The following is an 18,153-nucleotide window of genomic DNA, read 5'->3' on the forward strand; positions in this document are numbered from 1 at the left end:
GCAGAAGGGATGGCTTCCTTGGCAGAAAATACCCACCACCTGAAGGCACACGCATGCAATAACCAAGGATCACAAGGAAACCAATAAGCTCATGTTCTTGAAACTAAGGAAAAAGTTAATCTACTCTCAACCACCTTTTTTTCTCTCAAGTACACTCTTGGCATAAATTCCATACGCAGCCTTTGATCAGTGCCGACACAAATACAGTTGTGTTCCAAAAAAGGAATGAAATGAAGTACCCACGAGCCTTGCAAACGATGTACAACTGCCAGCTTCTGTGGTACCCCTGTTATTTGCAGAATTTTCAAGTGACTGAAGGCACTGGGAAAAATAATCAACAAGTTCATTTATTTCCTTACAACTAACCCGTAACACTTGCGAGTTCCACCTACCTGTCAAGTTCCTCAAGCCAAGTTCCCTGAGTCCGAAGTTCCCATCCTTTCTGTAGTTCAGAAATATCGCCAAAGCATATCGCTCTTCATAGAGTTTGGTCCCACGAACGATGCGCAGGTTCTCCAGCGGCAGGTATTCAAACTGATTCAAAGCCACCAAAACATAGCCTGTAACTTCTCGGATAGACTGAAAGACAAAAATTAAACAAACACATTAGAAACGGTCCATTTGTACTTGTTCTGAATTTTTCATACAGTGGATGCTTTAGTATGAGATGTTGGTAGACAAGATGAAAAACCACCAACAATGTAACTTTGGAAAACAAGTTCTGTTTCAACTTATTGATTTTAGCCACATTCCTGTTTCAATTTAACTGAGTTTAATAGAGATGCCAGTTGGAAAAAGTAGAAAATAAGTAAGTAGACATTCTTTCTGCTTTTATTAAATTTGAGCAGAAATTCAAAGTAAGTATTAAAGATGCATGAAAGGGCGATTTTGCACAATTCAAAGCGGAGAGCGGGTCAAAGGCCTCTGCAGGACATGAGTAGAATCCACTGGGGCAATGCCATAGCTCAGGTAAGACTGTTTGTCTGCAAGTAACTCTGTTGTACAGGATATTTGAGGGTGAGACTGAAAGGACACAACTTGGGATAAGAGAGACACCTGTGCAAGTGCTCACCTTTGTAAGGGTAAACAAAGACAAAGCAAATATGTATTAACACCCACTCCTGTACTTCTGAATGAAATCAGCCACTGAATATTTACAAAGTTTCAACTTCAAGTTTCATTTGGAAGCGCTGGAACCATACGTGCTGTATATCACAGACTTTGATCCAAACTGGTATCAAAACCTTTAGCAAAACGATTGCTGTGTTTTTGGGTTGGCTGAAATATTTGTTTTCTCTAGATGAACTACTCAGTAACCTTCATACTCAGGAATTGATTGCCTGAGTTGTAAAGGGAAAAAAAAAGCCCACAAACTGTAACTACTAGAAGCAGTTTTTCAAAGGCCAAAAGACTAACGGAACTAAGATGTTTTTAGAAAGAAAAATATTTAAAAGCACACTTTTTTTTTTTTTTTAGAAAATTAAGTTCATTCTAAGGAATTTACTTTAATGGCCTAGAAATCTGCACTTGAAAAGTGTCATTTCAACAGTCACATAGAGCCCCACCATCCTCAGCAGGACTTCACCCAGGCTGAGGGATGTTCCTGCCCAGAGCTGCTCCCGGAAACAGAACTTCCACTTTGGAAAAAGTCTCTCAAATATGGTTTTCAAATCCCCCCTAATCCCATGCCTGCAATAACCTGCAACAACAGTGAATCTGTGCATTTATGTGTGCATGTAATGTACATTTAATGGACAGAAATTGATATAACTACTTGTGTGCTTAAGTGGATGCATCCACTTTTTTTCTTCCCTTTGGCAAAGTCAATACCTTAAACAATACACAGAAAGAAAAATTCTGCTTAATGTGCTCAGCCTGTAACTAACACAATGGGGACTCCAGTCAATAGCATAATAAAAGTAAAGAGGCAAACAATAGCAGGCATCGAATTCCACGTGGTGCGTATGTATCATTAATAAAGAAAGGCAACACAGACTTGCAGCACAAAGGACAGGCTTTTGCTTTGCTGGTTCACCACTGTTGCCACGATTTCATACGTACGTACAAAAGTTCACAAGACTATTAACAAGTATGGCAGCATACGTAAGGAAGGATTTACATGCCACAAGCTCCAGGCACTAGCTATCCTTCTAAAGTCATCGTACTCAGCTGAAGCTGCTGAAAAAACTCTGGGGCTATTTCAAGACTTGCTTGGCATCTAAACAGAGCACAGGGTCATTACAGGACTTTGACGAGAACCCAGTGAGTTGAGCTAGGGTTGAGAAGTACAGCTCAGGAAAACACAGAGCTGCATTAGATTCTGGTTCCATTAAAATCAGAAGCTTTCCAGCAGTTGCATGATAGCTCTTTGCTTTCAGACATTTCAGCTCTGCTAGCTTAGCCATGAATTTGTTTTTCATCACAGGCAAACAGGTCCTGAAATTGGCATTTTTAATCTCTTGTCAAAGTTTAGGGCCAGGCACTAAACTCTGACAGATGCTCTCTGTGACCCCCCCGCACCCTCCCAGGGCAGGATAACAGGGGAACCAGGGAGAGACTCTGAGATTGGAAAAAACCTTGAACCAGTTTAACAAAAAAGAAAATAATAGTAACAACCACAATGAAGACACTGAACTATATATAGCTATTACACAAGTATGCAAATATATTCAAAGATACGAAATGTGTTAACACAGAACCCACATCTTCTGGAGGGCAAGTAGGTTCCAAGCAGAAGCAGTCCCAGACTGGACTAGGCCGCAGATGGGAGTGCCTGAGCCCAGAGGCCGAACGACAGTCAAAAAAACCCCAAACCAAACACAGAAGAGGAAGCCTTGGAGCGACTGGAGGAAAACACCCTGTCCTGTCCTGTCCTGCCAAACGTTGCTCCTGTGCAGTGTGCAAACAGGAGGCAGGAGCTGCAGGGCAAGCCCAGGCCCAGCCCAGCCGCACCACAGGCCCTTTTACACCGAGCACCATGGGCAGCAGCGCTGTGATTGGTCCCCTGGGGTCACCTGACCCAGCCTCTCCTCCCCATAGGCCCAGCTGCCCCTCCCGCACTGATTGCCCCAGTGCCAGGAGCCCCACAGAGCTGCTGCCCGGGGCTCCAGCCAGGCCACCGCTCGGACCGAGCCCTCCTGCCCCTTTCTGTCCCTTGTAGCCACGCTTCCTCTTTTTAGGGAATGTCTTATTTGCTGCCCCACGGCACATCCACCTGAAAGGCCCCTGATTGACCACAGCACCGTAACTACACAAACACACATCCTCCAGCAAATCTGCGTTCCAAAATTAAACAAACAAAAAAAAGGACAGAGTTTTGTTGTTGGTAATTGTGAACTGCCACTCCTAACTCAGAAGCCCTGTTACTTTGTTTAGTTTATCTGACTGAAATTATGGCAAAGAATGGCAAATATTTCGCCCAAATATTTCTTTTCCAGTCCCATGGCTTCCATCAGTACTGCAAAACCTATTTATTCACTAGAGAAACTGCCATGTTAATTCATGCAAAACAAATTTATGAAAATAAACCTAAGGGTTTCTAATTTACTAGAACAAGGGTTTCTAATTTACTAGAACATAGCAACCTGACTAACTAGATCTCGTGGCTCATTATATTAACTTGGGGTTTAATTTTAATTTTCAATTCAAAATTTGAATGAAAAAGGCAGAGCAGTTAACATGTTTTGTAGGATGGTGAGTTTTCCAGCTTGAAAAAAATCCTAATGGGATTACAGCAGGCAGCTCAGGTTTCAGCCCGTCCTGGCCAACACTGTCACTTTGCCAGTCACTGCTAGTTTTGACGTGTTTCTTAGTGAAGAAGGACACCTGCTCGCTTGGGGCTCACTCCAAGCCCTGTTGCAGTTACTGCAAAGATGTTTGTTGTTTTCTGTGCAGACTCACAAATCCTCAAGCCAGACAGATCTCCTCTTTTGCAACTCATGTCATGATTTGAACCTCTCATCCACTGTATACAAGGCTGAACATTTTCCTGTTCGCGTATCCTGAACTCAGGTATAAGCCCAAGTATCCTACTGCTCCATTTGAGCTGCTTTTGCTTCAGCGTTAATCTGTGTCCCAGCAAGAAGGTGGAGTGAGTCACAGCAGGTTGGTACTTCGAGTGTCACCTCCTAGTTTGATTCTCCTGCTAGGGCTGGAGGTCCTTGCAAAAACACGTTTCTCATGAGTCTGTCCCTCAGGAAAGAAAAAAAGAGACAAAGACAAAAATAACTGCGTTTTGTCCCTGTAACCTACAGCTGGGATGGAAAGAGGCAGATGAATTGCCAACAGACTTAAAGCTAAAAGTTTCTGACAGGGAAAACCAAACGAACTGTGGCAACCACCTATCTTGATTGCTGACCACAGTGATTTTGCAGGATTCCCCTCTAACCCCATCACAGAATTATTTTGACTGGGAATTCCTGCCCAGCATGATGTTGCCTTTTCTCATCCCCTTTCCAGCTCCTGAGACATGACATGACGTGAAGAAGCCATCGAGAGAGGCAGCGACAGGCTCAGTCTCCCACAGCCCTCCCGCTGCTTTGGTAAGTGCATTGAGGCTCTCCTGGGTCGTTCGGGTACAGCGGTGAGAATGACTGAAGGAAAGGCTGAGAGTCAAAGGCTCCCTGTCACAAAGGGACAAGGGATGCTGTTCAGGGAGCCCTTAGAGCAGACACCTGGCTGTTCGAAAGCAGATGAGGAAACACCTCTGAGGATTCAAGAGCCAAAGGTATCTGCTTCTCTGACCAGACCTGTCGGTGTCGAATCCTGAAATAAGAATGGGCATGCTTCTAGCACGAGAGAGAGATGTAAGAAGGGGAAAAATAAAAAAAAGTATTAACCCCTGACAAATCTAAAGCCACATGAGCTGCTTTAAAACCATGCCAAGCCACAGGATTCAAGTCTGATATATTTACCAGAGAGAAGTTTGTCATCTACATTTTTAGACAGAAGATCTCACCTCGTCTGCTCTCATTCCACAGCTTGCTGTCCGTACGGCCCAGCACTGCCCTGCACCCTGAAACCAGGCACGGTGGCTATAAACCCATCTCCTAACAGCCTCTACTATGCCCCACATAGCCCATTTTTTGTTTTAAAAGCTAAAACCCCATTAGCCTTCGCTAGTAATGGACCCAGTCAAGGCTGTACATCCCAAAACTCCTCTGCTAGGCCTCAGGGGGCTGTCATAAAACGGCCACCACCACAACATGTCGTATCATAGAATGGCCTAGGCTGGAAGGGACCTTAGAGATCATCTAGTTCAACCTCCCTGTCATGGGCAGGGACGCCACCTCTCGACTAGACCAGGCAACACATGGGGACCAAAAAAAATGCACCCCACGACCTCGGTGTTGGTCATTGTCGTCAGCACTGCGCTCAAACCACTGAGCTAACCGGCCCCCTGCGGCCACTGCTCCCCTCAGCCCAGCTGGGGCAGCAGCTTCGCAACGTGCTGGTGGGTATGCGCAGGGCAGACAGAGAAATAGGGTCCCCAAATGACACCAAACCCAAAAGGGTTCTTTTTTTCGGATGATGAGCTGTGAAAGCGAGCTCTAGACAAGCCATTCCCTTAATTACAAGTAATATTAGCTGAGGAGAGGTAAAGCATTTTAAGTTCCAACAGCAAAGCCAGAATTATCCTGTCAGCTGGGAGCAAAAGGCAAAATTGTTCCTTGCTGTCTTAAACCACCCTTCAGCTTGAGTCAAATGAATCTGAGTGTGAAACGGAGCAAATTACCAACAAAAACTTCATTATTCTGCCCAGAACAACAGATCAATGAATGATTAGGGAAGCTGATGTTTCTCATAAACACTACCAAGCCTTCTTAACATCTATCAGGGAAGGTTTGGCTGCGACTAAGCCACCAAAGAGAGCTGTATTGTGGGGTTTTATTTCAGCCGTAGACACGTTATTTATCCAGTAGCTGAACCTGGTCTGGTAAAGCCTTCACTGCCTCGTCTGACCAGATCCAAACCCAGCATGGGATCTGGGTTGTGCCGAAGTCAGCTCACACTTGTGGGACCTCAGATTAATGTCTTTCAGGTTAATTTCCCCGTTTTCCACAAAAGGTAAGTATATCACTAGTCAGTTTTGATCTCACTTCAAAAGCGCCAATAAACACAAACACAGGAGATACGGATCACCTGAAGAATGAGTGTGCTTAATTCACAAACCTTAAAAAAAAATAAAAAAGACATGAAAAATAAATATTCAGAGATAAAGACAAAAGCCTCTCCAGCACTCATCTGCAGTGAGCCAGAGGTGCCAGGGTCCTCAGGAGACGCCAGGGTGCCACGTCCAGCAGCATAACGAAAGTAACTACAGAGAGAAGTCTGGGGAGGCACAGAGCTTTCCACAGGGAAGGGGTTCCTTCTTCTTCCACCACAAAGAAATAAATAGAAAGTGCAAAGAACTTAAAAGTATATATACCTGGGGAATAAGCCAAGTGGACGCTTTTCAGCCCATATGTTGCAAATACAGTAATCTCTATTTTCAGGGGATATCCATTTCAGGAGGCGGCAGCAAGGCCCTTTGGATCTCAGCAGGTAACGGACATCTCCTGAGTCTGAAACAGGCTGACCCTCCAACATGAGCTGTGCATTTTGTCGCATTATATTACATCCTAGGAAAGTCACATTTCTAAGTGATACAGAGGGAAAAATATTTCTGAAGTGCATTGTGCTTCTTTCTACCTTAACAAAGGTTAACACGTCCCAGCAAAGTCATGACTGATATAAGGAACGTGAATAGTCATCACCATGTCATGCCCTTCAGAAGCTTTTCACATCTCAAGTTGACTTGAACAGAGCATTTCACGTTTTGATTTTCAATCAATTAAAAGGTACGCATTTATATCTAGTTAGAACTGTGCAACATCCAACTAATTTTCATTATTTGATCATACATTTTCACCCAGGAAACGCAATACAGCTTTCATTTGTCATAATTAAAAAATTAGCATTTACTGAATAACCACAAAGTGGCCTCTAAGCAGCTAGAGCACTTGCAATGCTAACTCTACAGGAAATGCTAATATCCAAAATGTGGAAATAGCTAGCCTATTGCAATTTATGGAGCTCAATTAGCTGTTCCATGCATTGCTCATTGATGGTTATGAAATTTTAATGACACGATAAACCAAGATTTTCAAAGGCGTTTGGGAGACACATCTACAGGATTCAGGCACATGGCTCTTATCAGCTTCTCTCAAAGCCCCATCCATAACCATGAGAAATGCGTAAGTGCGTACTGACATTTCTCATGTCTAAGAGAACACTGTATTTAGAGACAACATCAAAGCTAACACACAGGATGCACATAAGGAATTTTGTTCCACAACAAGCTCACGTCTTAACTCCTTCACGCTGTGCATCCTTCAATTACGTCAACACTTGTGAAATTGTGATGTTAAGCCCTCCTGAGCACCAGCAGTTTTTCAGGTACGCTGTATAAGCTTCAATAAAAATCCGTCAAGTTTGAGCACATTGATCAACATCAGAACATAGATTGTGAAAAACATTTTTCTGGTGCCTGATCCAGAAGCAAGCAGTGTATCATAACTAGAGTTGCCTTGGCAGCTGCAGAGAATTTATTGTCCAAAACACTAAAGGTGCAGTTGAGAATCAGATTTGTTACCAAACTGAAAGGAACTTCTGCTAGTCTTTCAGTTTGCTTTAAGACATATTAAAGGCAAAGGAAGGGCTTAGATGTAATTTTGTTAAGAGCTGCACCTGAGGAGCCTTGCACTGCTGCATGGCTGCGATTATCGAACCATGATTCGCTTATCTGAAACAGCTAGTAGAAACTTTAAATCCTACTCTTCTCCCAGACATCTAGTCTTCTTTGGTAATATGCTTACAAAATATTAATAATATCTTGAGCAGTAGTTCAATGGCTTGAACATAGCATTTGACTTCTCCATATTTAAAGTGCCACTCAGTTAGATGCCACTGGACGAGGGTAAGTGAAGATTTTGCTACATAATTTACAGAAATCACCTTGGGAGTTGTTGAAATAAAGCTTTGTATTCTGAATAGTTGGGTCTTTACATTTTGTTATTCCAAGAGTAGGACTTTTCATATATTAAAATAGGAGAATTAGCTGTGTAGTTATTTGTTTACCGAGTTTGATGGAGGAATCACAGTGTTGCATGCATGAGGCAAGTTAGGCTGAATCTGAACTAAGAGAAATTACGAAAGGGTCTAGGGAGGGCTTGGAGGCAAAATAAATGCCAGCCTAGAATCCATTAAACTGCAGATCAATGCCCAAATCTGGCATTTAGAAAGGAGGCCCCATAAATAATACATGTAATGGAGATGGACAAAAATACGGAGAGCCTTTGAAATATAAACGTTGACTCATTTTGCAAAGCATTGCTAGGAAAACAATGTAGGATATGAAAAAAAAAAAAAATAGATAAAATAGTGTGGGAATGGAAACCTAAGTAGGAATAATATGTAACAGGGCAAAACCCCCCACCTTTTGCTTTGAAATCTTGAAATGCAGTTTTTAGACGTATCCAAGTATTTTTGCCGTTGACTGAGTCAAACTTAAGCTCGGGCGTTAGACCGTATCACACATCTACACCTACTTTTCAGTGAAAAAAATCATCGGAATAGAGGGAACTGATCAGGCCTACATCAGCATCTGAGAATCTTCCCAATGTTTTCTAGCTAAAATGTAATTCCTTTGTTGGGGTATCTCCTTCGGAAGTGTCTAACTTTGAGGTACATGGGCTGCCCGAGTGCACACCATAAATCCTAAGCTGTTTATGCTGAGCAACATCAGACCTAGACAAAGACTCTAGTCTGTAAGAACCCAATCTTCACAGCTAACATCTTTCTGGCCTGAGGAAAGCTATGGATGACTACATACTTAGCAAGTCAATAAGAATTTTGACATTATATCTGTAACACCTGATTGGCCTTCAATATATTTGTAGAATGGTTTCCAAGAGAGTTTATTGTATCATTTCCCAAGGGAAAAGCTTAGTCATAAATTAGATCGGAGAGACTAAAATGAGAGCATTATGCTGTTGCAAAATGCTTCACCATTTGGGCTGTTTAGTTGTAGCTACATTTTACAGAAACTCAAAACACATCAGGCTTAGAGCTGCCCAGTTACACCATTTCCTACCGGAGGGATTGATGCGTTTTGCTTTCTCTGCTTTTGGAAGCTTAATCATGGTTTCTTTCAAGGCAACATAAAATTGCACAAACTACTACTTCATAAACCAAATACTATCAACACTCTGGAAGGATTTTAAGAAAGTAATAACCATGGGAAAAGACATGGTCTTTTATCAGCTTCCCTCAGCCAGCCATAGCCTCCAAGAAGCTGTGAGCACATTCAAGGGTCTAGGGAAGCTTCCACCCAGAAAGACAAAGTGAGGGATGTCTGATAAAACCGACGCCTGTTTCAGACAGGCAGCTTTGGCCAGCAGTGCGCCCACCACATTGGGACGTCTGCGCCCACAATAAGCTTTGACTTTTCTTTTTTGTAGTTGAACACTATTGTCCTTGGAGCAGAGGTGCTCTCCTAACAACACAAGGAGCCTTGACCCCACGTGTTACCTTCACCGCCCAATACTTCAGTCCTGTTTACACACAGTGCCAACTGTGCGGCCACAGGCATCCTGAGATGTCAGTGGACTCAACCAAATTGGTGCTTTTATTTTGACAAAACACGATATCATCTACAGGAGGAAAAAAAAAGCATTTGGTTCCTCGTTGCTCCCATTTGTGGTACTCTAAATCCTCAGGACACTTGTGCTTGTGTCTATGCTGAACTAAGTCTCGGAAGGCTGCTTACTTGCTTCTCTGGATCACGAAATCGGTGGGAGCATGCCAGGGAGCCCTTCCATCCCCAAGTCTCCTTTCCACAGAAAGAAAACAGAAGGGGAGGAGGAGCAGGACGGACACTCACAGTCCCTCACACCTCAGAAGCACTCCCAGCTCCTCCGGCTTACCTGCAGCCCGAGATAACCAAGTGCATGAAGTGAAAAAGGATGCCTTTCCCGCGATGGTTGTGACAGGCCAGGCATCTGATGAGAGGCCAAACGGCAGACTGCACAGGACAAATGCGGCACAAGCTGTAACAGGGTGTCCAGAATTACACGCCACAGTAAGCAGCCGCCCGTGAAGATCCTAGGAACGTTTTTGGGGCATTTAACAGCAAAAAGAGCTTTTACTTGTTCGTTTAATATGTGTTATGTTTTGTACATCATAAAATCATAGAATCAAATAGCTGTCTGTCCAATCCTGAGAAAGCAGTTAGCTTATTTTTTTCAGAGCTCTGCTTTCCTTTCTCAAGGAAATACTTTTTTAAAAACATACATTCCATTTGTTTCATATGTGCAATAACCCCTTTTTAATGTGTATGTCAAACACGTTTCCTGGGAGGAACCAGCTTTACTGGCACTCTAGGACATTTTTTTGCACATGTAAGTTAGTAAATACTGGAGTTGTGGACCGTTTGTCTGGTTTCATTGAAGAGAAGAATCTTCATCCAAAAATGGGGGTTTAGCAACTTGTATGTTTAGCTGAGCATATATAAATACACCATCTGAGCTTAACATCACACCTAAATATTGAAACCACTTCAGCCTTCGTAACTAATCTCTGCAAGAATAGAAACCCTGGAGAGATTCATTAATCGCTGGCTTTTGATTAGGTTTATTTCCATTAAGATAAAAAGTGAAGAGGCTTCTTGTTGCTTTCAAAGCTGTGTTTTTATATTGTTTATCTAGAAGCTGGAGAATAGCTCTGTTATTCAGGCTTTAATATATTGTTAAAGTCTCCTTCAAAGATCGATCTATAATTTATAAGACATGAGCAATTAGTAAACGCAGCTGATTTTTATATTCAGAGATATTCTTTAGGAAAGACAAGTAAACTCCAGATTTTGAGATTATGCAGGGTGCCACCAACCAGGAAAACAACCTCTAATCTGCAGTGACTAAACTAACCATAAGATAAGGTTTTTCTCTGCGTTAATTCCACTATTCTTCTTCAAGGGAGCATGATAAAAACTTCTCCTACTCGTTACATTTTCTGAACCAAGCAAGATGCACAATTTTACAGATGGAAGCTTTTCTTAATTCATGTCCAGAATAACCAGATGCCTTAAATATACCACTGTTCCTACATGCAATTATTGAAACAATGAACAAATGGTGTTTCCCACAAGGTGCACAAACACCACCTTTTTCTTTGTTTGCGTTATAGGTGAGTTAATGGAGGGGTGTGTTGGGAAGAAAAATCTACATAAAATTGTTTCTCTTTTCCAGGAACAAGTCTAGAAAAAGTGTTTTGCTCCTGATATAAACATTCTCAAAAGCTTGAGAGCTGAGAGTGCAGAAGAAATGGTGATTTCATGAACAGAAAAGATGGGGCACAGGGCAAGAGATGAAAGAGAAAAGGGAAATTGCTTGTGATCAAGAGTGGGCAAGGACAGAATGTGCCTTTACTAACGCAAGGCAGGTTCATGCAGCCGTCATTCTGGCATTATCTAATTTCTGAGTGCTTGAGTTTGCAATCTTATTGCTTTATTTTTATATCATTTTGTTCTTTTTTTTTTAGCAGAAGCATGGCAGGAAGAGTTTAATTCTCTGTATAAGATATAATTTCCTTCAATACTTATCACTAGAAAATGATTGGACAAGCAATCTTTCGCCAATGGCTTAATTAGAGGAAACCTCTATATTTAATAATGTTCCTTAATGTACTAAACCACACAATAGCTTGTTGAAGGAGAACAAGCAGACTGGTCATTGTCATAACTAAGGATGGAAGAGAGGTTCAGTCATTAATGTCATCACAGAAGCAATATTCTTGACTATACAGTAATAAACTCAAAGGACTTCCCAGCTGATTGACAATGATAAAATAATGCAGCAAGATAAAAAGCAGTCTCTCTCCTCGCTTGTTTTTATTTAACACCCTCTTACCTTTCCCTGAAAGACAGTTTTTCACAAGAGCTATTATTGTACTTAACATTAAATAAAATCAAGCATGGCAGATTTTGAATTATGTCTTCTGATCCCCTAAACAGAGGGTGCTCACCAGTGCCTCCCTCAGCTAGGATGTGCCCTTCAGCACAACCGGTCCAGCAGAGAGACCCCCAAAAACTCACGATCCACTTGCCACTCTGAGATGGTGAAAACTGCACCTGAGTGAGCCAACCTGTGCCTGAAAAACACAGCAAAGTCTGGGCTGAATGGACTGAAATTGTCCACTGCTGCCTCCTTAACCTTGCTGACCACACTGGGGACGTGTCCTTCCTCAGAAAGAGGATGCAGGGGGTTCGGTGATCATCTCAATTCACCTTTAGCAGACCCAGCAGAGATTTCTCTTCCAGTGAGAGCCTCCTCTGCCTGAAGTTGGCATCCAGCTGTGGGCTTGGTAGTAGCCTTGAAAATGAGTCCATCATTCAACATTCAGGGACAGAAGGAAAGAAAAGACGGCACAAGAGACAGAGAAAAGGGAGCACTCAAGAACCCAACTATATCAGGTGGTCAGCAGTGGTATTTCACAGATATTAATTACTTTACAGTCTGTAAACTACAGAGAGAGTGCCAGCTGCTGTGAGCTAGGACCATCAAAGGTCAGATTATCATGAAATCGTTACAGGAGAGGCTGCTTCTACTTAGCATATAATTGCTGAACAGAAACACACTCCATATAACCAATAGGAAAATGAATTATTTAAATACTCTCTTTTTTTAACAAATAGTATTACCATTTTACTTATACCAGTATTAATTTAACTCTAAAAAGTGCCTGAGGATCTTGCAGAATTAAGTTTTGCCACTCTGGAGTTTTCAGAAATTTCAGATCTTCCAAACAACATACATGTAATGCGTGCATAGATCTATATATCTATACCGGTACAGAGATATATATTTTTTACATGTATTTACAAATTTACATATATGCAAAACAAACAAAAAAAGCACGTGTGTTTGTATGCCTGCAGAATTTCTTTTCTTCAGATATTCTAAGAATGCAATCCTTGCATAGTTTCCTCACTGAATTGCATGCTGCTGTGACATAAGAGAAAAAAATCCTGGCTAAAATGACAGTTTTTTCTCAGTTGAGCAAGCCTAGTTCTCATTCTCACAGCACCCAGCCTGACTTTAAAGCTCAAGTGGCAGGTATAATGCCAGGTTAAAGTTGCAGGCGTTCCTGGCTCCAAAGGACTTCTATTTTTTTGATTTTTACTCAATTCTCTTCTACTTGTAGCAACCAGTGCTTCTGAGAGTCAATTGTGAAAACAGAAGATGGCAGGTCAGGGGTATTTTACTCCCGGAGATGGAGCATATATATATATATATATGCAATTTCAGCAGCAGCTTTCTCGAATCTGCTATTTCCTAAAGTACCACATGCTTCCAGACACTGCAGCCAGAGAACTAGTCTCTCCATGTTTTTTCACAGCCTCTTTACCCTACTATTATTCTCCTCCCTGTTTTCTCACGAGGCCCTAGACAGAAGAGACGCTTCGGACTTCTAATAGCTTATTATTCCCACTGTTCTGAATTTCAGTTACCTTCCTGCATGGTCCCACTGTCTGAGGGATGCGTTTGCCCTTGCCTCCTGACCCACTCTGCCCAACTCCCTACCAGATGCACATAACAAACCTTTCAGGCCTCAGACAAATCTTACTGAATTAATAAATCCATTCTGTTTTATTGAATTAATTCAATACTTTAACTTACTGAATAAATTAGTTTTGTGAGCATTAAATTGGATGGGGCAAATCCTTGAAGTCAATAAATATCATTTCATAGGCTTTGAATCATGGCCTTAACTGGTGACGGCATGCCCCCGGAATATCATCTGGTCATACAATGACCTTGCATAGATATTTCCAGGATGGCTCAAACCCAGCCTTTTCTGTTACTTAAACCGATGCGATATGATGGACTTGTTCTGTGCCGACTGCATTTGGAGAAAATTTTATGTGTAAATATATAACCAGCCAAATGCTGGCAAGTAGTGCGCGTGTGCGTGCGAGCTTGCACCCGTTACGCTTGATGCTCTGAAGTCCTTCTTGCACGTCAGGGGCAGAAGAGGCTCGCGTTTAGCTCTCTGACTCCCAGACGCAGCAAGATATTCACAATATTTTTCCCAGCGGGTTTCCATGGACAGATGACCTTTCGGACAAATACTTGAGCACCCTACTTTGCCAATGTCTGTTACAGTACTTTCCTATCCCTACTTGACCCTGCCAGTCCATGAACACTGGATACCAAATTAAAGCATTACAAACCCAGGGATAAATTCTGTCCAGGATGCAACCCTCACAGACCTTAATTACGCTTGCTGGCAGGAATGTTAAAGGCCTGTCACTGCAAGAGCTTTGGCTTCTGCTGAACCAGAGCTTGAGAATGACGGGAACTGTCACCTGCCCACGCCTTCTCGAAAGCAAAGAGGTTTGTATCTTATTTGACATTTCCTTGTGTGCTGGCACTGTCCTTTAGATCAAACTGCTCCCAGGTATTGAGAGTAATTAGTACCCCATCTGAGGTTTTGTTTTGCTAAACAAGCCAAGCTCAGCTTTTCCAGTCTCCTCTTTCTTTAAAAGCTCTTTATTCCCTTCCATCAGCTCAACAGTTCATCTCTCTGCTTCTCTGTTCCCCAAGAGAGGATTTAGCAAATTTTCCTTTGCCTTTATAAAATCACCAGCTTTCTTCCCCTCTCTTGATTATTTAGGCTGTAAGCTTTCCAGAAAAGGGAAAGGTCTGTGTCATACAAAGTCCTCACGCTGCGTAATGGAATTCTTAACTGAAATGAAGCTGCAAAGTCAAAGAGCAAAACACAAATTATCACGCAGTTACAGATAAAAACCATGATCTTTGCAAGTCAATGCTCAGAGTTCTGTGAAGAGAGCTGAAAAGTGGCTCTTTCGTGGAAGCATTTCTTTCAAATTACTTATTTAAACCAGAGCTGATGGTTACACCCACGCACCATGTACTACAAATCTCAGCAATCCTGCCATTTCTAGTGAAGGTTCATTGGCTTTTCCAACTTGTCTTTCCAACAATTCAATTTCGGCTCATGGGGATCCCAAAGGCTAAGGTTAATCTGTCTCACCCGCACCTAAAAATCAGCAGGCACTCCCTGTCTAAAGCGATAATTACAGCCCTGGCACTTCAACACCTTTGCCTTGCCAGAGTATTATCAGAAGGGTACAAATGGGTACATGGGACTCCAATAACCCACGTGACCACATTCACAGCAAACTTCAAGGAACAGAGAACTGACCCCCCGGCTCTCAGCATCGCATCACGGCCTCAAGGCTAACATCCATGGGAGAACGCTCACTGTCATAGCCCTTGCCACCCTCTCCGCAAATACTAGACTGCAGATACAGATGTGAGACAAGGATCTGGAACGTGCTGGAGGCTCCTTCTTATATCACTTCACATTCTGGTGTTTCCAACAACAAGGCAAACTGCGTTTTCCTTTTCTGCTGGAGTGAAAGTTAACTCACAGGACACTTACAAATTAACGTGTCCTTTGCGTTGGCTGTTCTTTACGAGATTTATAACTAGAGCTGAATCAATTTAAACAGACAGAACTGTAACAAAGCATGGCTCTAAAACAGAATTTCATCATTCCTCCCCTTGGGACCAAGAAGCGTGGGGGAGATACCTCAGGCCAAAATTACCTAATTGTTCCACAAGAAATCCTAATGTTTAATTACAGGCTGCTTCAAAGAAACTCCCAACAGTTTTAATTAATTATCTTCAAGCTATGTCCTTTCACGGAACTGAAAATATTCCCTCACTCTTATCTTCACCAGCAAGCCATGGTTTTCAGCACTGCAGGACACCTGAGGAATGGGACTGGCCAGAGCTGACGTTGGGAACTCACACAGGTACGGATGTGCACCCGCAAAGGGGAGGGTGGCTCGATGAAGAGGTTTGCCAGCCCGCACAGCTCCTCACAGCAGGTATTTTCCTTCTAGGAATGTTGTGCTGGGATTAATTTCAACTGTACTGACAACGCTGAAGGTGTATTTCAAAATTAGCAATTGCGTGACACAGCAAGTAGAAGGGAATACTTTCATTTTAGAGAAGCAAAGGGGCTCGGGGCTGATCTGGAGAGCTCCTGCACTGCAGCGTAAGATCAGGAAGTCCTTTTTGCGTCCCCAGAGGCTTTGCTGTTCTTACCACAGCCATAACCAGCTTCCCCTCAACAATGTCTATCTACCGCAGTCTTGGGTCAGGCAGGACAAGAAAGAACCATATTAAAGCCAGGTTCAGCCAAGGGACTTCACCTGAGGTTTTCACTGAGAAGACCAGAACTGAAACGCAAGCACTGTGGGATGGAGGTACATTATTTGTGGACCTGGACTAGAAAAACTACCTCACTCTGTGAGCTAAAGCATGTGCATTTTCTGAATTCTGTCTTTAAGAATGTGCTCCAAACCATTCAAATCGTGAGCCTGTCCCTGCTCTGCAAAGAATATAACCACACGCAGCTGCTGCTGCTGTCGAAATGCAGATGGAAATGTTTTCTTTTCTGCCTCAGGATGTCCTCCCTGGGTGATGTCAGCATGTCAAACTCCATCATCCTTTCCAAGCTAACAGCATTTTGAAGGGAAAATCATTTAGTCAGAAGAGCATCTTCGGGTAAAAAGTTTCTGATGCTCTTCTCTGAAGCTACGCTTCATGCAAAACTCTGGCTGGCTTATGTTTTGGAGGACAATGTCGCAGAAGTCTGCCGTGGCTGGTGCAGACATTTGGGTTTAGCCCTTTCTTGCCCTGTTACACTTCCTGCCTTGTTAAGAAGAAAATCTTGGTGTGACCCTTGATGAGTTTAGATGGCAGCCCTGGCTTAAAGCATGGCGCTTCGCAAGTCTCCCACCTCCAGAATCTGACTTACCTTGTGCTGGAGGAGAACTGTTGTCTCACTCTCTGAAAACTAAAATTTAATTCCAGCATACCACAGTGCACTCTGGTGGGTCATAACCAAACTGGCTCCACTTGAAGCAGACTGGGATGGATGATGGAGTTTTGCTGTGTTTGTGAAGTTTGTAAATTATCACATCCATAGCCTTTGTCTTGAAGGCGTGTTCAGAGCCTAACTACAGTACGATCAGTTCTAGACACGGGGGCACAGCATTCAGCTCTCTAAACTCCTAATCACTAAGAATCAGGTGACAGTGGTAGATGACTGGGGGATTGCTCTCTGCTCCTTGGCTCCCTATGCTTACCTTACGTGAATTTCTGGAGACAAACTACAGAATGTGGGAACTGCCAGAGGAGCTTTGGCAAATGTGAACGCACACTCTAAAAAGACGGTGTTACACCAGGCATGCGTCTTCACCTTTTACAGCTACTGACTGCCTTTCCTAGGTCCTGCTTTTCTGAGCATTAGTAGGAATCTCTCTGGCAGCTGCTGAAGGGCTGATCATGCATGGGGCAGCCTGTTCTTCATGTTCTGATTGAACTTTTATCCTCAAACCACGGCATTTGGCTAATCAGCATCATTTATATTTCCATATATATAACACTTGCGATGTCTGAGGCACAGCTAAAAACTGTCTCTTTATCAAAGAAAACTCTGCACAAGAGAGACAGGGGTAGGAGAGAAAGAGGGAAGGAAAAGAGCTCTGCCTTCTAGGTGGGCAAAAATGCTGACATGACAAATCTTCCCTCTTAATCAACTTATTTACCTTCTTGAAAGCTCATGATGACAAACTACCTGAACCGGAGCAGCTTGGGAGCTGATATCCCTCAGCGTCCACAGCAGTAAATTATTGCCTGGCTCTGCTGATGGAGATAGAGAGAGGTGATAGTGTTCCATAACAAAGGATAAATGGTAATATCCACCATTTCTTTCCACACTGCAACCAAGCTGCTAGTACAGAGTGCTTAGATTAGGAAGTAAGCGCTATTAAAATAAAATGGCTTTCTCTCTTTTTTTATTTTCTCCCTAAGGTGAACAATGGCTATAAAAAAGCCATATATTTCCTAATAAATACTAAGCTGTGCTAGAATCAGATAACTGAGTTTATGCTAAGTTCTAAAATGCATTTTTTGGCAACAAATAGTCATTCAGATATCAATAAACATTGTGCACTTTATCATCATCCTGCTGGGTTTTCGGCTGGCAAAAGAGCTGTTTATATTATGTATCTTCAAT

At 42.6% G+C, this 18,153-nt stretch overlaps 1 protein-coding gene across 1 annotated transcript in view; it reads right to left on the reverse strand.

Annotated features, from left to right (window-relative positions):
* Window positions 1–392: 392 nt before the first annotated feature.
* LOC104280609 (receptor tyrosine-protein kinase erbB-4-like) overlaps window positions 393–18,153 on the reverse strand; it is a gene marked incomplete at its 3' end in the record, with an annotated part of 93,459 nt that continues 75,698 nt past the window's right edge. The window contains exon 3 of the mRNA XM_009878308.1: window positions 393–579. Coding sequence (XP_009876610.1) covers window positions 393–579 — 187 coding nt within the window. The remainder of the gene's footprint in view (window positions 580–18,153) is intronic.

The sequence above is a fragment of the Apaloderma vittatum genome, unplaced genomic scaffold (assembly GCF_000703405.1).
Source record: "Apaloderma vittatum isolate BGI_N311 unplaced genomic scaffold, ASM70340v1 scaffold81, whole genome shotgun sequence".
Classification (NCBI taxonomy): Eukaryota; Metazoa; Chordata; class Aves; order Trogoniformes; family Trogonidae; genus Apaloderma; species Apaloderma vittatum.